Genomic DNA, 21,473 nt, shown 5'->3' on the forward strand with positions numbered 1-21,473 from the left:
GAGTGAATCTTTCCATATAGAAAGGATTTATTAGAATGACTTAAGCCATGGTCTAGCTGAACCACCAATGTTGCCTGGGTACTAAAACTCCAAAAATGCAGCAATTTTCCAGTCTGTGAAGCTGGTGGTGTTAGCTGCTCTTCAGTCTGTGTCTGAATCCCAAAGAAGTAGGTTCTAATGCCACAGAAGAAATGGACATGGTAGCAAGGGTAGGAAAAAGCAGGCAAAGAGAGACCTTCCTTCTTTCATGATTTGTACAGGCTGCAAACAGGAGTTGTGGCCCAGATTAGAGATGGGTCTTCCCACCCTATAAGGACAGGGTTAAAGGTGTGTCTCCCCCCTCAATGAACTAGATTAGGACTGGATCTTCCTGCTTCCAAGAATCCAGTTAAGGAAAGATTCTCTCGCAGGCGTGCCTAGCCATTTTAGGGTTTCAGTTCACCCCAGATGTAGTCTAGTTGATAACAAAAAAAAAAGACACCACAACAGGAAATATATATATTTACAAAAAAATTCTTCAAGCCTTCAAACAAGATGCTCCCCTGACCTCAGTCAGTCACATGGGGTCATAATGCTTTAAGACTTTACAAAGTCAGTTCTTCAAATAACAAGCTTCATCAGTGTCAAAACCCTCCAGGTCCTTAAAGCTGTGAGTGAAGGGCCTTCTACCGGGTCTCAGAGAACGCAATCAGCCAGTACCACAGTCTACTACACACTACAGAGATTACTAGAGACTTGTCAGACTTTTCCATCAGGTGGATAGGACAGCAAGTGAATCTCAACTCCAGGCTCAGATGCTAGCTGATAAAATTCTTTGCTGTTGGATTGGGGGGACCTACAGGGATTGTTCATACATTCTAAGGACATATTTAATTGTCACAAGAACGTAAAGTTACGTAGCTGGGCATGCTGGTGCACGCCTGTAATCCCAACACTCAGGGAGGCAGAGGCAGGTGGATCTCTGTGAGTGCAAGGCCAGCCTGGTCTACAGAGTGAGTCAGGAGAGCCAGGACTACACAGAGATACCCCGTCTCAAAAAACAAAACAGAAACAAAACAGTGAAGTTCTATATGGAGGAAGGTAATAAATGGGTCCTAAGGGGATAAATCTGGCCCAAGTCAATGTGCCTTGGGGCCTGTGGCATCCATTCTCTCCTGTCACTGAGCACCTGCTCAGTCCACTAGCTTGTGTGGGGGCAAGTCTTTCTGGAAACTTCTGTTCACCCGTGCAATCGTTTTTGTGTCGTTTTGTGGTCTGGCCCAGCTGTTTGCCTGTGTCTTTGATTTGTTGTATCAGTTCTTCACGTCAGGTAGATGCTCTGTGGTATGTTTCCTCGATAGCGCCCTTTCCTCAAAGGAATTAACTTAAATCAGGTGATAAATAAGCAAGAGAACATGCAAGTTTAGTTCAAATCCTTTAATTCCTAATACAGAAGCAAGGCCTACACATTGGATTGCTTTAAATTTGTGAAGAAAAAAGAAAATATCAGCATTATACAAACAATCTCACCAACTTAGTGAAGCTAAGTGTGAAAAAAAAACATTAACCAATGATTTGATAATATTGATCATCTAAACCTATTGTAAAAGACGAAACATGATGAGGTTTGCTGTGTTTAGGGTTTTATATCTTCCAGGAAAACAAGAATCCTAAATTACGTCAGGCATTTAGCAAAGGAAAGAAGCAGCCAAGAAAGAGATGGTGATGGCTTATATAGACAGAGAGTCGTATTTCTGATGGAGAGAATATGCTTATGGGTAAGAAGGATTTCTATGACAAATGAATTCCATCCTAAAGGATTGCTAAAGATTGTGAAAAAGCAGAAATTTTGTTTGTCACAAGGTTTGTGACATGTAATTTAAAGCTGTATAGCAAAAAAAAAAAAAAAAAGCTTGTTTGACTACATTTATGGTTTGTGAAGAAAATTGCTTGTAATTACGTCTGAGTTTGTCAGGACTTTAACTTCTTAACAATGAAGGCTTATGAGAGTCAAGATGATTTAAAATCTGTTTTAGTCAACATTTGTTCATCAAACGCATCTAATCTTTTGATCTTGTGTCACAAAGTTATCACCATAATTCACGCTTGAGAACTGTACAATCAAGTTACTTAAAATATTTTCAAAACTGCCTCATAATATGTTAAGGATGTCCCTAAATTTGATATGGCTGCATTCATAGTTATCCTGGGCTGTGAGCTGGTCACTCACGACGTTATATATATCAGACTAAAAGCCAGTATCTGTTTTTCAAGTCTGATGTAACTGACTTTCTGAGTTTCCAATAGTCATGGGATCAGGGGCTGGACTGACAGCTGATTTTGTCACTTTACCTCCTGGTTGGCCATGTCCAAGGGTAGAGGACAAAGGAGCGGCACTAAAAGCATCTGATACCTTCTCAGAGGCCATGGAGAGCCCAGAGTTTGAGCTTTAGGTCATTTCACAGAAAAATGCCCTTTGTTCAGCAGATAACAGGTAGAGAAAAACTGAAAACAAGGGGCTCCGAAAAGTCTCCAAAACCTCTAAAAGTAACCCCTGAAGAGATACAGCTGTCAACAATAACAAGAAGCTGGTGGTCACCTATACAGTCGTAAACACTCAACAAAAAAGCACATCAAAATAATGTAAAATTAAATATCTACGCCAGAATTCTCATCAGGACCTTGCTCAACTGGGAGAACTGAAGTTCCTAAAGCTCTCTACATCCTAATCAATCTACATTTGTGATCGTGAATTACTGCCCACTCTAAGTCTAGCAACCCCTTTGAAGCCTGCACCATTGGCTTTTTCTCCACACTGACCTCTTGTGTCTCCGTCTATGGTCAAGGCTGTCACTTAATATAGGATAACTACAGTTCAAGCTCTGACTCCATGTTTCCAGGACCATCTCCAGGTATTAAACCAGGGGATTAAGTTCACCTTAAATTTCTTCCACAGAAAGCAGGGCCATGAGGATGTCTGGACAGCTCCTATCAGGTCCTGCTCATCCTCAGCTGTACAAGGCCTGTCACTGTGGGTTCACCTGAGAAAAAGTAAGAGCGCTTAACCTACAAAGGCTTAAACAGCTGGTTTCTAGGAGCCTCTTGGAGATTTTTGTTCATTCCTTTAGTGAAAGTTTGTTACAACATACTAGCAAACACCTCCAGACTCTAATGAATAACCAGAATCTGAGGTCAAGTTAAAAACTCCTTATGAGACCTGATAGGCTAGGGTCAGAGGGAGGGGAGGAGGATCTCCCCTATCAGTGGACTTGGGGAGGGGAATGGGAAGAGATGAGGTTAGGGTTAGGAAGGGATGAGGGAGGGGCCTACAGCTGGGATGCAAAGTGAATAAACTATAATTAATTAAAAATATTCCTTACTTCTACATTTCTAGGGTTCCTTCTCCTCAGTCACTATTATCATCTTTCCTCCCTGTCCTGAGACCTCCAAAGAAGGTTTCATACCATGGGACGTATTAGAACTTGGGTGGAGCTGAAGCCTTAAGATGGCCAGGAGTTCTCTGCCTGCAGGCTCCTTCAGGCAACCACATGGCAAGCTTGTGGGGGCCATAACCATTGCAGGGGTAGGTGGCCTGTTCAGGGTCCAGCTGATGATGAGCCAAATCCTCAGTCCTGGATCTCTGATGTGGTTTTGATATGCACGTGTGCTCACTGCTTCCAACCTGTTCTGGTAAGTGAACAGGTGACACCCTTTCCTTTAGGGTTAAGTTAGGTCTCAGCCTTTGAATCACGGGTGGTCCTGGGCAGAGCGTGTGTCTGTAAAGAGTGAGTTGTCATGACAAGCACCTTCTGCTTTTCACTGAGAGGGGAGGCAAATGGAGTCACCCGGGGCAGGTCACTGTTTGAGACAGTGATGGGTAATTTAGAGCCAGGCCCAGCTTGCTGTCCACAAAGCAATTAAGTGAGAACAAGAACGAAAAAGGAACAAAACAGTGAGTCCCTGATGGCAGCAGCCTATTGCACTGTGATGCCCTGGTGCGTGAGGCTCTGATGCCATCAGTCTCCTGGTTTCCCACCAGTCTGGAACTCAGCAGCACAGATTTCAGAGATACCATCAGAAATACGTTTGCTCCTTTGCTGAAGAAGCCACAGGCAGTGTTCAGAGTCACCCAACACAGCTGCTGATGACAACTGTAGATCAGACTACAGAGCTAGAGGAGCAGCAGGGAGCACCTGTGGACAAAAAGTGGGTTACAGTGGGCTCCAGAGCCCCCAGCTGCCACACCCCACTCTCCTTCATTTCTCAGACACTCCCCACATCCAGACCACAGAATCAGCCGCACAATCCTTTCTTATTTCATTTTCCTTCTAGATACTCCAAGCTCCTGTGTGGCAAGTATTCAAATGTTTAATGTGTTGTAAGCATATTGAAAAAGAGATTGTGAATAAAAAAATCAGCCAACATGAAAAAAAAAAACAGATAGTATGAAAATATGAAAGCCCAGAAAAATATACCTATATTTCTGTCTTTGTTGGCCTTATTATTTTCATTTTTCAAATGTGTGCTTTCGGGACAAGGATTCTCTTTATTCCCCAAGCTGGCCTTGAGTTTTGTATTATATAACCCACAACAGGCTTGACCTCTTCTGGCAACATTCCTGCCCCGACATGCCACACACTGAAATTGTAGGTCTGACCAAATATACAGTTATCCTTTCTGCTGTGCAGGTGCCCAGCTCATGTTACTTCATATTTCAATTCAGTCTCCATTTTGTATTTAGCGAGTTAGCATAGTCAGCTGTAGTCTGTGCCCATCAGTGACAAGACACAAAAAGGAGTGTGATCACAGATAATTAAACCCCACCAAGCTCCCATAAGTACATTCCTCTTTAATAAAACTCTCACCAGCCGCTCCAATCACATCTCACACGGAGGGACTCTCTGGCGGTACTAAAAGATGGTGAGCAAATGTGTCTTACAAGATATTTGGAAAAACTAAGTAGATACAAGACGCGGCTCTCGGGAAAGAGCACGGCAGACCATACAAACGAGGTTTAGAAAGCAGTTAAGGGCCACTCTAGGTGTCTGAGCAGTCACGTGATGGACAGGTGGGCAGACTATCCTCAGAATTCATCTGGGGGGTTGGGCACATGGATCAGTTGGGGAGACCCTTCCTGGGAAGCATGAGAATCTGAACTTGAATTTCCAACCACCCAGTCAAATGCTGGGCATGGCGGGGTGAGCCTGTCATTTCAGCCATCCAGGAGGTAGAAGCAGGGGAGCGAGGGCGCTTAGGGCTGCCAGCCTAGCTCCAGTTCAGCTTGTCTCTCAGGGAGCATGGTGGATTTTTGTCTCCTGTGTACATGGGTGCATACAAAGTACACGCATCCACATGACACGCACACATAAGATAGAACTGAAAGAAAGCCCAGTCAATGTGCGGTCAAGGATTGCTCCACCAATGTTTCTCATGGTCTAGGGAAGACACAGCAGGTGATGGCAACTTCTGTGGCATTAAGTGGAATTCCTGAGCTGGATCATGTCATCCTCAGAAAGCAAACATTTTAATCACAGTCTTGAGGGAACCTTTGATTGGGTCATGAGAAGGGAACACCCCATTTTGTTTTCCTTCTCTCGTATCTGGATCCTTGGGTTCTGTCACCTCAGGAGGACTTTCCTGTTTTTTCCCTCCGCTGACTGTATGGTTTCGCTGACTCTGCCAGCCTCCTGCACCCAGCAACAGTATAATATCACTACAGAGTAGGGGTTCAAGGCTAAGAAGGGGCATTGTTATAGTGGAGAGATAGACCCTGTGATGAACAGTGGTTTGGATGAAAACACTAGGACCCCTCTCCTATGTCCTCACCAGAATAATACTACCAAGCACAAGAGTGAGAACCCAGCCTGCTCCTTACCTCTTTTCTTCACAATCCAGGCAACTGCAAAGACTACTCAGATGATCAATGCAATGATTAAAGGTAATAGATACAGAATCCAGCTGGTGTGTTGATGCTCGCTGGCAGATGTAGGTGGTGTGGTATTCACAGTACGTGGAATCTGGGTGGCAGAGCTAAGCTGGGTAGTATCCTGAGGATTTACTTTTGGTCCTTTCAAACAATGAGAAAAAAATATGGATAAAACAAAAAACACACCTCCATCAGCAACTTCTCTCTCTAGGCAGCACAAGGAATTCATGTGCGATAACTATTTTACCAGATCCTGGATGGATGAATAGGATGTGTGTAAGATGTTCTCACACAGTTTATCTCACTACCAATGGAAGCAAATGTCTTGAACCTCCAAACCATGTGACATATTTACTGTGGGTAGAACTTTCTGGATGTTGGAACAATTGATAGTGTTTGATGGTGCCAAAGAAAGTGCTGGTGGAGCTGGTGGAAGGGCAGCCATAACGGAGGAAGAAAATGCAGGAAATTTACAGTGATGCAGACAGACTTGCAGCCCATTAGCAGCCACGTAGAGCCTGGGACAGTGGTGAACAGGGAATGAGAACATTGGGAGTTGAGATGTAAGTGAACCCAGTGGTCCTCACTGGCCTCCAGACAGGAAGAGCACCACAGCATTTGTCTACCACTCAGCCTATCAAATGCTCCATTACGTACACTTGCTGACCCCCACATAAGGAAGGCACCAGACTTTTCAAGAGAACCGCCATGCCCTTCCCACCCTGTGGACGTCGCTTTGCCCTAACCACCTAATGACTTACTTGGCCTTTCTTCCCGGTGTGGTGAGAATCTGTTGAGCCACTGAAGGGAATCTCCCATGGAGAACGTCCTGAGAGCCCGTTCTAGTTCTCTGTTTATCTTCCATGTCCTTATGGTATCATTGTTATACACTGTCCAATTCTTGCTAATTGAATTGAAGCTTGCGAAAGGATGTCCATCAATGGTGAGGTTATAGAAAGCATTAGTGAGTTGGCCTTGTGTACACTGAGTTATCATGGTGCCCTGTAAGATGTGATCTCCTGCAAATGTCACACATAATCATCATCTTCTACCCTTACAGTCTCCCCCTCAGTGGTCAGGTCTCTCTCTGCACACTTAGGGACCTGTGCTCTTTCTTCCTGGCTTGCCATTTCTTACTCATTAGGTACCATGTACTTCCAGCTTGGATCAATATTCAGCTCTTTTATGGCAATACATCCACGGCCCACTTCCTAAGCTTGCCCACTTCCTTGGTCTTATTGATAGGTCCTATCCCATGCTTACCCCATCCTGTCCCACACTTACCTCTGGTCTCTGTTTTCATGTCAAGTAGTAGTAGATTCAACAATCCTAAAACACTTATCAGGATTCGATTGAATTCTGTCAATACGTTGGTGGCATCTGCTGTTTTTCCCATGTTATTCGAAAGTTCGACCTCAGTTTCATTAAACTGAATGAAAACCACGTCATCCACTGAGCACTTTACTGCATAGTGGCACTCTCTAGGTGTGGTACCAGGCATGAGAATGAAGTTGCAGCACAGAGAGTGTGTGTCTATGAGAGAAATAGGCAGGTGAGTGCCAAAGTAGGAGCAGAAAGCCATAGGACCGTGGACCTGTGACACCCGCATCCCTCTGAAGGGCAAAGCACAGGATGAAAATCCTCTATTCAGGAGGCCCACCAACTTCTGGATCCTCATTTCTGCGCCATCGTTGACTGTCTTAGCTTGTAAAACTCAAGTGCACAAAGTGTCACCAGGAAGATTTATCTCACAAGTACTTTTAGTGACTATGATCAAGTGTTGAGGAGTAAAATATACCACGTAAGATCCATGTTCCTGGGGCTGAAACTCTTGCTGAGCACACAGGGGAAAGGAGACATAGAACACGTGGTGAATTCACCATGGCGCCTGTGTGTTCAGGAAAGGCTCCTGGAGTCATGTGCAGCTTGGCTTGGAATGGGGAGCTGCCACCTGTGAGCACAGAGCTCGTCATGTCCCCACTGGGCCCCTTCACACAATGTTGGGCATCAGATCTCAGGTTCTCCCACATTCAACCACACCTCTAATTCATGCTCAAGGAGACATCTGTCTGTCTGTGACCTGCTGGAAGCGCCAGTCTCTCCCCTTCCCTGGAAGTCTTGGTTCCCAGCACACTTATGGCCCCTGGTCTCCAAGACTTTCACTAACAGCTTAGGAGAACAAAATAGCCTGGAGCCATCCTGTTAACAGACTGCGCACAGAAGCAGGTAAGGCCTTGGGAGGCTTGTACATATTTACGCTGTTTGTGCATAAGCACTAACATCTAAAATTTAACAAATTGTGGAAGAAAGCTTTTAGAAATATGCAGTAGAATTAAATTTCTAAGCAGAAACGGGATGTTAAAAACAGCCTATTCTCCTCCCTCCCCAAACCTACTGCTATGAGGTAGAGTGCTGCAGGTTTGGGAACTCCTTTCCTGTCTCTTTCAGCTAACTTGCTCTTCCCTTCTTCTTTCTGCCTCCTCAGGCACTTATTTTCTTCCTATCTCCAAGATTTATGCTCTCTACTTTCCTTTTCCTACCCCTCCTGAGGCTTGACATTGTCCTTGAGTGGCTAAGATTCCTTGTCTCTAAGTACACCCCTGCAGAAGATTTGGTGGACATGAACAGGAGCTTCGGGGGCCTGAGAACTAGCTTTGTGCTTGTGAACTAAACATCATAAAACTAGTACTTGATGGATCAGGATGAAACACACATTTCTCATCTCTAGGGAAATCCACTTTTAATCTTGAAAAGAAACCCTTTTGCTAATGAGGAACAGTGAATAATGAAGGTGAATTAAGAAAGCATTCCTGACATCGTATTTGCACTACTCCTGCTAAGACTAAAATGGCAAACGTCTTGGAAGGGAGTATTGATGCACAGACCTCCAGATGTTAGTAAGGAAACCATTTTTGTAGCCTCACAAGTGTGCCACAATAGTGTCGATCAGACAAGGTCTCTGAGATGCTTGGGATTCATCAATAGGCAAGACAGGCTGCCAGTGACCCAGAGTTCTCCTGCCTCTGCTTTCCTAGTACTGACAATGAAAGCAAACAGCCCCACGCCCAGATCATTTACATGAGTTCTAGGGATCAAATTCAAGTCCTCATGGTTGTGAAGCAGGCACTTTACCACTCAGAGTACTCCCCAAGCTTAGGACACACAGGACAATTAGTGGTCAGCACACAGAATTTTCTGCAGACAATGCCCACGTGCTACAGGAATGGCTTGCATGATCCAGGTCAGATACTGCATGGAATACGCAATCCAGCACCTCTAAAATGGGTAGTGAAGGGCTGTGTAAAAGGACCAGAATACCCATGTCAAAGGAGATGTGATATGAAATTAGGAGTGTGGCCTTTTGGAGTAGGTGTAGCTTTGTCGGGGGAAGTGTGTCACTGGGGGAGGACTCTGAGGTTTCAGAAAGCCTATTCCAAGCCAGACTCTCTCTTCTTGCTGCCCTTAGGTCAGGATACAGAACTCTCAGCTATGATATCTGCCATTGTGTTGACCTATTCTACACCATGAAAAAAAAATGGACTAAACCTCTGAAATGCTAAGCAAGCTCTAAATAATGCTTTCTTTTAAAGGAGTTGCCATGGTCAGGTCCGTTCTCAAGGAAGCTGCCACCTCTCCCTCAGCAAGGACCACAGGCTTCAAGGAGTATCCTCTGTGTTCCATGGGATCCAAGGAATCCACTGGACAGCAATGGAGAGATCAACAGTCCTTAAGTTCAGGACCTCCTGCTGTCATTTCTAGCTGACCCAGAAGTCACAGGCAGCAAAGAACCAGTGCTGTCTGGGAAACATGCAGCTTTCACAGGACTTCTGAAGACACTCTGGAGGGATCGGTACCAATCCTGGTACATGGAGTATTCCCTAATCTGGCTTAGAGGACACATCTGCTGTCTCATTCAGCAGCTTGTGACCTTCTGCTGCTGTCCCACCAAATGCAGAATTGAGTATTTGATGCAGACAGAGATACACTGAGACTCCCCCAACTGAATAAAAATGAGTGCCTGCATTTACAGAACAGAAGAACCCTCTCCTGTCTAAAGAACACCACTATCTGATGCCATCTCCCCAGGAGGCAGACTACATGGGCCTGGGAGCAAGGGCAGCAGCTTCCATAGTTCTCCACCCAGTACCATTGCCAGGGTCCTCCCTAGAGGACAAGGTGCTCCAGCCCTGAGTAGCTGGGGTGTCTTAAGGCATGAGCTCACACTGCTTCCTGGTGGGTGAGCAGTGAAAAGGCATTTTGTGGGTTGGAAAGTTGGGAAGGTTAGATGGGCAGGGAAGGGAGCTGAGCAGCTGGGTGGTTGATGAGCCCTGTCTGCATTGAAGATGAGCCTGGTGTCACAGTCCTGTAACCCCAGCACTTGGTAGACCAAGGGAGAGAAAGGCTTGTTTCAGAGTCTATAGTGTGGGCTACATAGTGAGAAGCCTTGCCTTAAAACAAAACAACTCTAGAATGAAAAAAGGAAAAATGAATGAGGGAGGGGACAAGAATGTGGGAGGTGTGGCCATCTTGTCCCTGGAAGCTGGGATCTGCTGGAGAAGTACCATGAGAAGGTGGGAAAGAAAGTTCCAGGGCAAAGGGGCTTGTGAGGAATGCCCAGGGAAGGCAGTCTCCAGAACTAGCATGCCTTAGGTCCAGGGGTGTGACACAGCCTCCTATAGGGGTCTTGCCCTGTGTCCAGCACATCCTGTCCTGGTGACTGGGCTTTAGGCTTCCTGCAGACCCAGAAGGTGTTGAGGGCTTCACCAGGAACTTCCCCCTGTCCCCACTCTCTTCAGTGCCTCCCTCGCTGTAATTTTCCCCCTAACTTCTTCAATCCACTGAAGCCCTGGTGGGACAGAGACAGAGTCAGGGTTCCTGGTCGCTGAGGTGGTGAAGAAAAGAAGCCCAGGGCTTCCTGGTAGCCCAGGATCCCGGAATTCATGACTCGGAATCCGGTCTGTCCTCCATGTCCCTCCCTCACCCTCACTCCCACCCCAACCCCACCCCCTCTATGGACCCTGGAAACTCACCATGGGACAGCGTGGTTTGCACGAAGCTCAGGAGAAGTAAAAGTGTCACACTCAGGGAATGATCGCACTTGGTGCTTGCTCCCTCTTTCATGGTTCCTTCCTGAGACAGGGCTGTCCTCAGCGGTGGAGCTGGGGAGAGGATGGGGATTCCTCAGGACCCGCGCGCAGAGGAAACCCCGCAGGGACCTGCAGCTCCAGGCTCCCCGGCTGTGAAGTCAGGCCTTTCCACGCGGGTTCCTAGTCCACTTTCCCTACGTGACTGCGGGGACCACTCCGGGCGCTGTGGCTCTGCTTTTCCTCCCCGCCCCGCTGGGCGCGCGGCGAGGACTGTGAACTTTGTGGTCCGAGGGCGATGCGCAGGGCACCCACACCCCGCGGTCCCTTCACCTCACTCTGCGGGTTCCTAGTCCACTTTCCCTACGTGTCTGCGGGGACCCTCCTGGCCCCGTGGTTCTCGTCCTCCCCCCTGCTAACCGAGGTCCCTGCCCCCTCGGGAGCGCGGAGGCGACAACTATGAACTTAGCGAACCAAGGGCGCGCGGACGTCTCCGTTCTGAACTGACTGCGCAGGACAAAGTTGTTCAGGGCGCCCACACCCCGCGGCCCCTTCACCTCACTCACCAGCAGTTGAGCCTTCGGGAACCCCGGGCCAGAGTCAGGAAAGACAGAGAAAGAGCGAAGTCTCTGCCTTTAGTGGAGTCCCTTGCGAGCAGCCTGGAAAATGAGAGAAATTTGTTCCCGCCCATTTCCTCTGGCATCAGGTCCACGCCCACAGCGCCGGGCGGGGCACTCTAAGGCTCCACTCAGGTCCTAGGGAGGTAGAAGCTCCTGCATTTCCTCTGTTTCTTCTCTAGCTTCGCACACATCCTCCTTCTCCTTCAGACCTGCTCTTTCTGGCTTCCTTTATCTCTTTTTCTTCTCCATCCCTGACTCATTTGCTCCCCAGGGCCCTTCCCCATTAGCCCCTGGTGCACCCTCAAGTTCTTTGTTGTCCCACTACTGGCCATGTGGACCCTCCCCCAATGGAGAATACTATAGGAAGTTAATAGCAACTACATACAGCCTATAGGTCCACTTTGATTATTATGAGCATTGTAACAGTGTTTCTTCTAATCTGTGAACACAGGTGTGCCCTTCAATTTTTTTCCTGTTGGCAGTTTTTCATATTCAGATTTTTTTTACCCGTTTGTCTGAGTTTATTTGTAATTATTTCTTTTTGATGATACTGACAGTGAAGCAGCTCTCTTAGTTTAATTTTCAGCTCATTGGTTATTAGTGTATGTAAATACAACTTATTTTTAAATTCTTTTTAAATTTTTTTTAATATTAGTTACAGTTTGTTAACTTTGTATCCCTGCTGTATTTTACTTCCTATTTCCCTCCCAATCCCACCCTCCCACCCTCATCTCCTCCCTGCCCCTTTCCAAGTCCACTGATAAGGGAGAACCTCCTGCCCTTCCATCAGATACTGGTTTATCAGGTGTCTTCAGGACTGGCTGCAAAGTCCTCCTCTGTGGCCTAGCAAGGCTGCTTCTCTCGGGGTGGGGTGGGGGGAGGTCAAAGAGCCCACCATCGAGTTCATGTCAGGGAGAGTCCCTGTTCCCCTTATTAGGGTCCCCACGTGGATACTGAGCTACCAAGGGCTACATCTGAGCAGGGGCTCTAGCTTGCATCATACATGGTTCTTGTTTGGAGAAACAGTCTCATAAAAGAGCCCTGTGCCCAGATATATTGGTCCTTGTGGAACTCCTGTCCTCTCCATGTCATATTGACCCCCCCCCTTTTTTTGGTTCCCTGCAATCTGCCAGAGGTTTCATTATGAGTCTTAATATCTGTTTTGATACACTGCTAGGTAGAATCTTTCAGAGACCCTCTGTGGTAGGCTCCTGTCCTGTTACTTGTTTGCTCCTACATCCAATGTCCATCCCATTTATCTTTCTAAGTGAGGATTGATCGTTGTACCCTGGGTCTTCTTTCTTGTTTATATTCTTTAGGTGGACAGATTTCAGTATATTTATCCTATATTGTAGGACTATATAAGTGAGTATATAACATGTGTGTCTTTCTGCTTTTGGGATACCTCACTCAGGATGATCATTTCTAGGTCCCACCATTTGCCTACAAATTTCGTGATTTCCTCATTTTTAATTGCTGAGTAGTATTCCATTGTGTAAAAGTACCACAATTTCTGTATCCATTCCTCAACTGAGGGACGTCTGGGTTGTGATTTTTAAATTCTACAATACTTGATTTAGTACTCCTAATTCTACTTTGCTGGGCTCTTCAGCATTTTCTAAGTTCACTATCATGTCATATACAAGTAGAGATTTCTTCACCCCTTTGTTTCCACTCTTGAAGCATTTCATTTCAATACTCTAGCTGTTGAGTACAAGTTGTTAAGACTGAACCTCCTGGGATCAACTCCTCATTGTTAAATATGCTGTTAGCTGTGTTGCATTATAAGTCTCTCTCTCTCTCTCTCCCTCTCTCTGAGGGTGTGTGTGTGTCTGGAAGGGAATTCTCCCATTCCTAGTATATGGATAGATTGTATCAGCAGTGTGTTGAGTTTCCACACCTCCTTCTGCATTTGTTGAGGGGATGGTAAACTTTGCCCTTCATTCCCTTCATTTGGTGCAGCACATTGGTTGACTTGGGTCTATTGAGCCTTCCTTGTCCATGTGAGGGCAGGGAGCTCCAGGGGTGCAGGAACCAGGGTCCTCATCAAGCTGTTTCTACTTCACTGATTCTTTTCTCCTGTAGCTTGTTTTCTAATTTTGCAGATTCTTGTTCCATCATTATATTTTCTGTCTTCTGTTTTACTGAAGTTGCTCAGAATTGCATTTATTTTTAAAGTGTAAATTAAGGTTGTTGGTTGCAAACCTTCCTTACTTTGATTGTAAGCCTGGTCTATAGAATGAGTTCCAGGAAAGCTTAGGGCTACCCAGAAAAACCATGTCTAGAAATGTAAAAACAACATGCGTGGAAAGAGCATGCCACAGGTTATTGCACTTTCCAGGTGCATGCTGCCCCCTCAGGACTGGCCATCTGTGTGCTTGACTGCTGTATGACAAAACAAACAACACACAACAAAAATCCAAAGCCCAAAGCAAGAACAAAAACAACAACCAAAATCTGCCTTATCGACAGACAGTAATGCACTTAAACTAAGGAGATGACTTCACCTTTCCTTTCCTCCTTTGAGTTGTTAGAAGAAGGTTTGTGAATCACCTCTTCCCAGATTCTGTCATTTGAAAACTTTCAGAACACATCACATATTTCTGTGTGTTGTGCTGTCTAGGAAGGCTCCTGGGCTTTGTTTGAGAGTTCACCCTGTAAGGAGGAGGAAAGTGGGAAGAGAATGGACCTAGTCCCTTCAGAAGCCCGCCCTTCTGTCATGGCTCCTGCTCCTGCAGGACCTAGTTTCTGCAGGGGACCACTGCTGCATCTGTCTACGCTGGGGAACTCTGCCTGCTCCTTAGTCTTTTCATATGTCCACAGTGCCTTATTGTTGTTGTTGTTCTCCTCCATCCGAGTGGATCATAGTTCACAGTGCTTTCTCTACCAGAATTTTCAGTTGGATGAGCTGAGAAAATGATTTTTCCATCTTTCCCTCCTACTTGGTGTTCAACTTCTCCCAAGTTTCCCAGAATCAAACCATTAGCTTCAAATGTGTTTTTGAGACTAATTCTGGGCTGAAGTCTCTGTGTTTTCTGTAACATTATCATTTCCACTTTAGTAATAATTCCTGCAGAAACATGACTTTCATATCTGGACAATGCTCTTTGAGCTTCTACCAAAATGCCTCTGTGGCTGCAGTATTGTCCCCCTGACTTAGAAGGCTCCTGTCACTTTGTCCCTCTGCTTGTTGACACACAGGAAGGGGTGAGTTCTCATGACATGTCTGGTGAGTTTTGGCCATCCTATCAGGCTCCCAGGGAATGATTCAAAGGGAATGATTTCCGCCAGTGCAAACATTTCATTCTCATCTATTTCTTGGAGACCTGGGTTGTCAGAAGCTGTCCAAGACATCTGCTCAGTTGTTCTACCCAGTTGCTATAGGCCTAAGATTTTTTACTGTGTTTCTAAGACCTGGTGTTCATTCTTGCACATGTTAATGTATTTTTAAATTTTCCTATCAAATCCTCATTCACTATACAACTATATGGAAGCACAATGCTACTCAACACTGAAATGTTTGAAGATTTCACATATATCTCATTTCATACTTAATTCTGTTGTTGGAAGATAGGGTGGCCTTCATATTATCTACTCTTTATACAGTTTTTAATTTTTTAATCATTCAAATTGACCTTTATCACTGAGCATGGTATTAGCACATGCCTCTAATCCCAGCACTTGGGAGCCAGAGGCAGTCAGATCTTTGTGAGATTGAAGTCAACTTTGTCTATATAGTGGGTTCCGGGACAGCCAGAGCTATGTGGTGAAATCCTATCTTAAAACAAAAAACAAAACAAACAAACAAAAAAAAACCCACCAAAAGTTTTATTGTTGATTGTCCCACAAATACTGAAATAGAAGATTCATTTTGCTGTCCCAATTTAGAGTGTTCTAGAAATGTTAGCAAAAATAAGTTGGGTCTTCTTGAATGTTGCTGGGTCACTGAGAAAGGAGTGCTGAAGTCCCCAGCTCAAATGGCACATTTGCATATTCATGTTTCCTTTGGTTTGTGCATCTTGAAACTTTATGATTTAATGTAGGGTGACCATTGCTTTCTTCGGTTTTCAGCAAAAGCTAGTGGGACCTGTGCCCATCACGCGTTGTCTGGACCCTCAGAGACCTTCAGCAGCTGAAGCAGGACAGAAAGTCAAGGAGTCAAGTCAGTGCCTGGGCCCTTGCAGTAGTCCTGGGCCTGTAGCCAGAGGGGAAGTGTCAGTGACTAAGTGTGTGAGGTTTCTTCATATCCTCCCTGTCTCTGTCCCTAGTCCCCAGTCTTGGCTGGCCTCACCTCCCACCACTGCCCTCTCCCCCCTCCCTTTCCACTCTCTTTCCTGACCTACTCCAACTGTCCAGAACCCCCACCCAAGTCCTTCTTTTTAGCCCTAGCTTTAATCCCCTGTCCTCTGCTGGAAACTCTCAACCTCTCACTCTTCCCCTCCTTTACCTCCTTTCCCTCTTGATCTTCCTTATCCAAGCCCTAACCTCCAATGTCCTCTTTTTATTTTAATTATTATTATTTATTACAATTTATTCACTTTGTATCCCAGCTGTGGCCCCCTTCCTCATCCCCTCCCAAACCCACCCTCCCTCCCTCTTCTCCTCCTATGCCCCTCCCATAGTCCACTGATAGGGGAGGTCCTTCTCCCCTTCCATCTGACTCTAGCCTATCAGGTCTCATCATGCCTGGCTGTATTGTCTTCCTCTGTGGCCTGGCAAGGCTGCACCCCACCAGGGGGAGGTGATCAGAGAGCCTGCTACTGAGCTCATGCCAGAGAGTGCCCCTGCTCCCCTTAGTAGGGTACCCACTTGGAGACTGAGTCTATGGGCTACATCTGAGCCAGGGATTTAGGTCCTCTCCATGCATGGTCCTTGCTTGGGGTATCAGTCTCTGCAGGGCCCCCAGGACCCAGGGATTTTGTTTGTTTGTTTGTTTTTGGGTTTTTTTGCTCTGTTGGTCTCCTTTTGGAGCTCCTGTCCCCTCCAGGTATTTCTACCTCCCCCTTCTCTCATAACATTGCACGCATTCTGTCCAAAGTGTGGCTATAAGTCTCAGCTTTTTTGTTTGTTTGTTTGTTTTGTTTTTTATACCTTGATCAGTAGAGTCTTTCAGAGGCTGTCTGTGGTAGGCTCCTGTCCTGTTCCCTGTCCTCTCCTGCTTCTGCTGCCTAGCGAGTTTGCCCTTCTGAATGAGGATTGAGTAGCTTCCCTAGGGTCTTCCTTGGTTAGCCTCTTTAGGATTATAGATTTTAGTATTTTATCCTATGTTATATGTGTAAAAACCACCATGTGTTCTTTCTGCTTCTGGGATACCTCACTCAAGATGATCTTTTCTAGATCCCACTATTTGCCTGCAAATTTCATGATTTACTTGTTTATAATAGTTGAGTAGTATTTCTTTGTGCAAATGTACTACAGTTTCTGTATTCATTCCTCTGTTGAGGAACATCTAGGTTGTTTCCAGATTCTGGCTATTACAAATAAAGCTGCTATGAACATGGTTGAAGAAATGTAGACTTTAGCATAGTGAAAGTGGCCATCTTTCCAAAAGCAATCTACAGATTCAATGCAATTCTCATTAAAGTATCAACACAATTCTTTACAGAACTTGAAAGAACAATTCTCTTTCATATTGAAAAACAAAAGCCAGAATTAAAAAAAAAATCTCCTGTACAAGAACACATCTTTTAGAGGTATCTCCCTCCCTGATCTCAAGGTGTACTACAGTAAATAAGAATTGCATAGCACTGGCAGAGAAACAGGCTGGAGGATCAATGGAATTGAATAGACCCAGAAATAAACCCACATACATATGGAAACTTGATTTTTGACTAAGAAGCCAAAACAATACAATGGGAAAAAGATAGCATCTTCAACAAATGGTGCTTGCCTAACTGGATGTTTACATGTAGAAAAATACAAATAGAACCATATTTGTCACCCTACACAAAACTAAAGTCCAAGTGGATCAAAGACCTCAACATAGAACCAGACACACTAAACCTGTTAAAAGAAGAAGCAGGGAAGAGCCTTGAACTCATTGGCACAGGAGACAACTTCCTGAGCAGAACACCAGCAGCACAGGCTCTAAGATCAACAATCAATAAATGGGACCTCATGAAACTGATAATCTTCTGTAAAGCAAAGGACACTGTCATCAGAACAAAACAACCGCCTACAGATTGGGAAAGGATCTTCAGCCACCTTGTACCTGAAAGAGGGCTAATATCCAGAATATATAAAAAACCTAAGAAGTTAAACACCAACAGAACAAGTAATCCAATTAAGAGATGGGGTACAGAGCTAAACAAAGAATTCTCAATAGAGGAATATCAAATGGTAGAGAAACTCTTAAAGAAATGCTCAATGTCCTTAGTCATCAGGGAAATGCAAATCAAAACAACCCTGAGATTTCACCTTACACCCATCAAAATGGCTAAGATCAAAAACTCAAGTGACAGCACATGCTGGAGGGGATGGGGAGAAAGGGGAACCCTCCTCCATTGCTGGTGGAAATGTAAACTTGTACAACCTCTCAGGAAATCAATCTGGAGCTTTCTCAGACAATTAGGAATGTGCTACCTCAAGATCCAGCTATAGCATTCCGAGGCATATGTATGAAATAGGCTCAACTATACAACACCAGTGCCCTCGGTGACCCATCCTCACCCCCTCTTAGCTTTGGGCTGGGTGTGGTACTGCCTGCTGGCTTATTCTTTATCTCACCTCACTGCTGCCTTCCTGCTCTCTCTACCCTTGGAGGCCTCACACTGCTCATTCTCCCTCTGAAACCTTAGCTCCATGTGCACTGCCTTAGTTTCCTTCTTGCCCTGCCCCCTTCCCTTGCTGTACTCTAGGCCCCATCCCCAGAAACAGCTTATTCTGCCTATGCTCCTGCAACCTCTGGCCTGGCTTACCATGTCCTCACTCTTAGCCTTCTTCACTCTCACACACCTCTGCCGTGAACTCCCACATCTGTCCTCCTTTCCCATCCTTTCCCACTGACCCATCAGCCTCCCCTCCCCTTAGTCCTCCTCTTCTTCTTCATCATCCCCACCTCACTTTTTCTGTTTCTTCACTGTCTCCCCTCACCACCTTCCTCCCAACTCCCCCTCATAACACTCCTTTCCAATTCCCCTGCAACTCCTGTCTGCCCTTCTCCCAGCCACACATTTCTCTCCCATTCCTACTCACTCTTCCTGTTACATCCATTTCCCCTATTCCCTTTACCTTCTCCAGTCCCCTATTCCCCAATCCCTTGTTGCTCTGTAAACTGCCTGGCAGAACTGAAAATATTCCCACCTTTAGCTGCAGCACTGAAGAGTGAGGTAGGAGGATCTCTATGTATTGAAGTGCAGCCTGGTCTACAAATCAAATTACAGGCCGCCAGGGCTCCACAGTGAGACTCTATCTCAAAAAACCAAAATACCAAGTGAAACAAACAACAGAATAAAAATGAAAGAAAAAAAGAGAAACATTGATATTCTAAAGAGATGCTTGTGTCTGTCAACCCATCAAATTATGGAAACACGGTCTCCAAAATATGGAGATTCCCCCGAGAATCTCATGCTGGGAGAGGGAAAGGCTCCAGCCACAGGGGCAGGTTGTTTCCTGGGAAAAGCTCTCACACAGCTCTAGCAACTTGCCAGACCACTTACAGGCTGAAACTGGAGGCCACACTAGGATGCTTCAAAGGTGGGCAGGGCCACAGCTTCACTGGGCAACTTAGATGTACAAATCCTTGGTTTCTACTTGAACCTTAGTCTTACTGCAGGATTCCAAGATGGATTTGGGAGTTCACTGGATCATCTGTCCCTCTTCCCAATGTGTGCACGATTGTCAAACTGAGATAAAATAGGTGCTGAACTAGACAGGGTCTCAGAGGGAACCACTGTCTTTACAGAACACATTATTCCTTGCTTCGGGCTCCTTTAGTCCCAACAGTTGGATAATGGCCTTGTTTTTATTCTAATATTTTTTAGGGAGTGAGAAAAGCTCTCAAAATTAAGTATTATCTCTGTGAAGCCTGAGTCCTTCAATTTTCAGGAAAGATAGAGTAATAATCTGTTTGTTCATTTTTAAGACTGTATTTTAATTGCAATCTTTTCCCCTTCCCATAAAACCTTCCCACATTCCTCTCTCTGCTCACGTTCAAATCATGGCCTCTTTTTCCATCAGTTGTTATTTCATGCATATATGTATTTGTATATACATTCCCAAGAAGAACCTTTTGAGTCTGTGCAATGTTACTTATATGTATGTTTCCAGGGTTGACCATTTGACACTGGACAACCAATTGGTGTGCTCTTCCTGGAGAGGGCTACCTTTCCTGCTCCCGGGTTTACTCCTTTGCCTCCAGTTCTTTGTGTCAGTGTCCCCGACCCCTGCAGTTTGCTATGGTCAGTGCTACCCTCTTTGTTCAGCTCACATTTAGGCAGTCTGGTCAGGGAGTCTTCATTGGTGTAGCTTCTGATGTTACTCACAGCAAAGTCCCTGATCCTCAGGCTCTTACAGTCTTCCCAGCCCTGGTCTGCAGTGCTCTCTAAGCAGTAGTTGTAGAATGTTGTGTAGATGTCTCCATTGGGACTGGACTCGACTCCTCTACTTTGATTGGTTGTAGTTTTCTGTAGTGGTCTCTGTTGTAAAGAGAACTTTTCTGGATGAGGATTGACAAGTACACTTACCTGTGTACATAATGACAGATTTTATAGATTGTTGTTGTAGATGGATTAAGATGGTTTAATGAGGAAATAGTTGTAGATTCTCCTCCAATAACCATGTTTTCACTAGCCCTGATGAGTTTGCAAGGTTTCCAGTACCAGGCATGGTATCCCTCATGCTGAGCAAGCCTCAAGATCAAGCAGAGACCTGCTGGTCACCACCAAGGTATTTGTTCCACTACTGCACCCTCAGGGTTCTCAGGCCGTGCTGGTCGCTGCTGTGGTTCATAGGCATCTTAGCTGGGTTAGACTGTTGGATGCTTCACTCCTTGGAAGCTTGTATGGTCCCTTTGGCACCATGAAAGTCCTCAAGGAAGAGGCTTCAGGTCCGTTCCAGCTCAGGGGCTTCTGGGACCCATATATGAGGTACATGTTGTCTTCAGCAATAGAGACTTACCTTCCCCTTCTGCAGGACAAGCCAAGGAAACCGCAATAGGCTGGATGTTTGGGGAATTACTTAGTCCTAAATAACAACATAAAGTCCCTCCAGCTGCTCCTGGGGAAGCCTTCTCTGTGGGAGGAGGGCATCTTCCCCTCCAGACCCTTTAGAGGCTCATCAGATAGACTCAGAAGCTGACTCCACCATGGCTGAGGGCTATGGGGCCCCTGACAGTGATAGGAGACAGCAGGATACTCACTTGCCTTTTAATAGCAATGATTTATATAATTGGAAATTGCAGAACCCACATTGAGGGGTCCTCTTATGTGATAATGCGGCTTTTCTTAGGTAAACTCTTGGAGAGAGTGCTATCAGCCCCGCTATGAAAAAGTTCCCTCCCAGTGTCTCTTCCCTTGCCTGTGGATCCTGATGTAGAACTCTCAGCTACGTGTCCTTCACCATAACCGCTGCACACTGCCACACTCCCCGCCATGCCGACCATGGAATAAACCTCTGCAGCTGTTCCAAGCTCCAATTAAACACTTTCCCCTGTAAGAGCCGTCAAGGTCACGCTGTCTATACAGTGTGGGACACTTACTAAGACAGCTCACATCTATTCTTGGGGAGGACATCCCCCTTTGTGTCTCAGCTGGGACTTTCCCAATCCTTCCCTTTCCCTGAAACCTCTTACACTGTGCAGTTCTTTAGACTTTGTTATTCATCAAGTGTTTAGGAGCCTGGCTTCACCAGAAAGCCTTGAGAACA

General features: G+C 45.6%; 1 protein-coding gene and 1 long non-coding RNA gene across 2 annotated transcripts in view; one reads left to right on the forward strand and one right to left on the reverse strand.

Moving 5' to 3' along the window:
- Positions 1–9,928, forward strand: part of LOC132649563 (uncharacterized) — a 51,487-nt gene extending 41,559 nt beyond the window's left edge. The window contains exon 3 of the long non-coding RNA XR_009588063.1: positions 9,496–9,928. This is a non-coding gene — a long non-coding RNA (uncharacterized LOC132649563). The remainder of the gene's footprint in view (positions 1–9,495) is intronic.
- LOC132649562 (retinoic acid early-inducible protein 1-alpha-like) lies at positions 1,402–11,647 on the reverse strand. Its single transcript, XM_060373577.1, has 6 exons — positions 11,556–11,647; positions 10,936–11,064; positions 7,190–7,438; positions 6,667–6,924; positions 5,855–6,046; positions 1,402–4,172 (listed from the first exon to the last, which is right to left on the reverse strand). Exons 2-5 carry the CDS (start codon positions 11,024–11,026, stop codon positions 5,892–5,894), a joined length of 753 nt encoding a protein of 250 aa, XP_060229560.1. The 5' UTR covers positions 11,027–11,064; positions 11,556–11,647; the 3' UTR covers positions 1,402–4,172; positions 5,855–5,891.
- Positions 11,648–21,473: the final 9,826 nt, after the last annotated feature.

The sequence above is a fragment of the Meriones unguiculatus genome, chromosome 20 (genome assembly GCF_030254825.1).
Source record: "Meriones unguiculatus strain TT.TT164.6M chromosome 20, Bangor_MerUng_6.1, whole genome shotgun sequence".
Classification (NCBI taxonomy): Eukaryota; Metazoa; Chordata; class Mammalia; order Rodentia; family Muridae; genus Meriones; species Meriones unguiculatus.

Coding starts and splice junctions, on each gene's coding strand:
- LOC132649562 (XM_060373577.1), bottom strand. CDS start 11,026: ATGAAAGAGGGAGCAAGCACCAAGTGCGATCATTCCCTGAGTGTGACA. Junction 6,925..7,189: donor CATGAAAACAGAGACCAGAG/GTAAGTGTGGGA, acceptor TGACATTTGCAG/GAGATCACATCTTACAGGGC. Junction 6,047..6,666: donor ACACCGGGAAGAAAGGCCAA/GTAAGTCATTAG, acceptor ATTGTTTGAAAG/GACCAAAAGTAAATCCTCAG.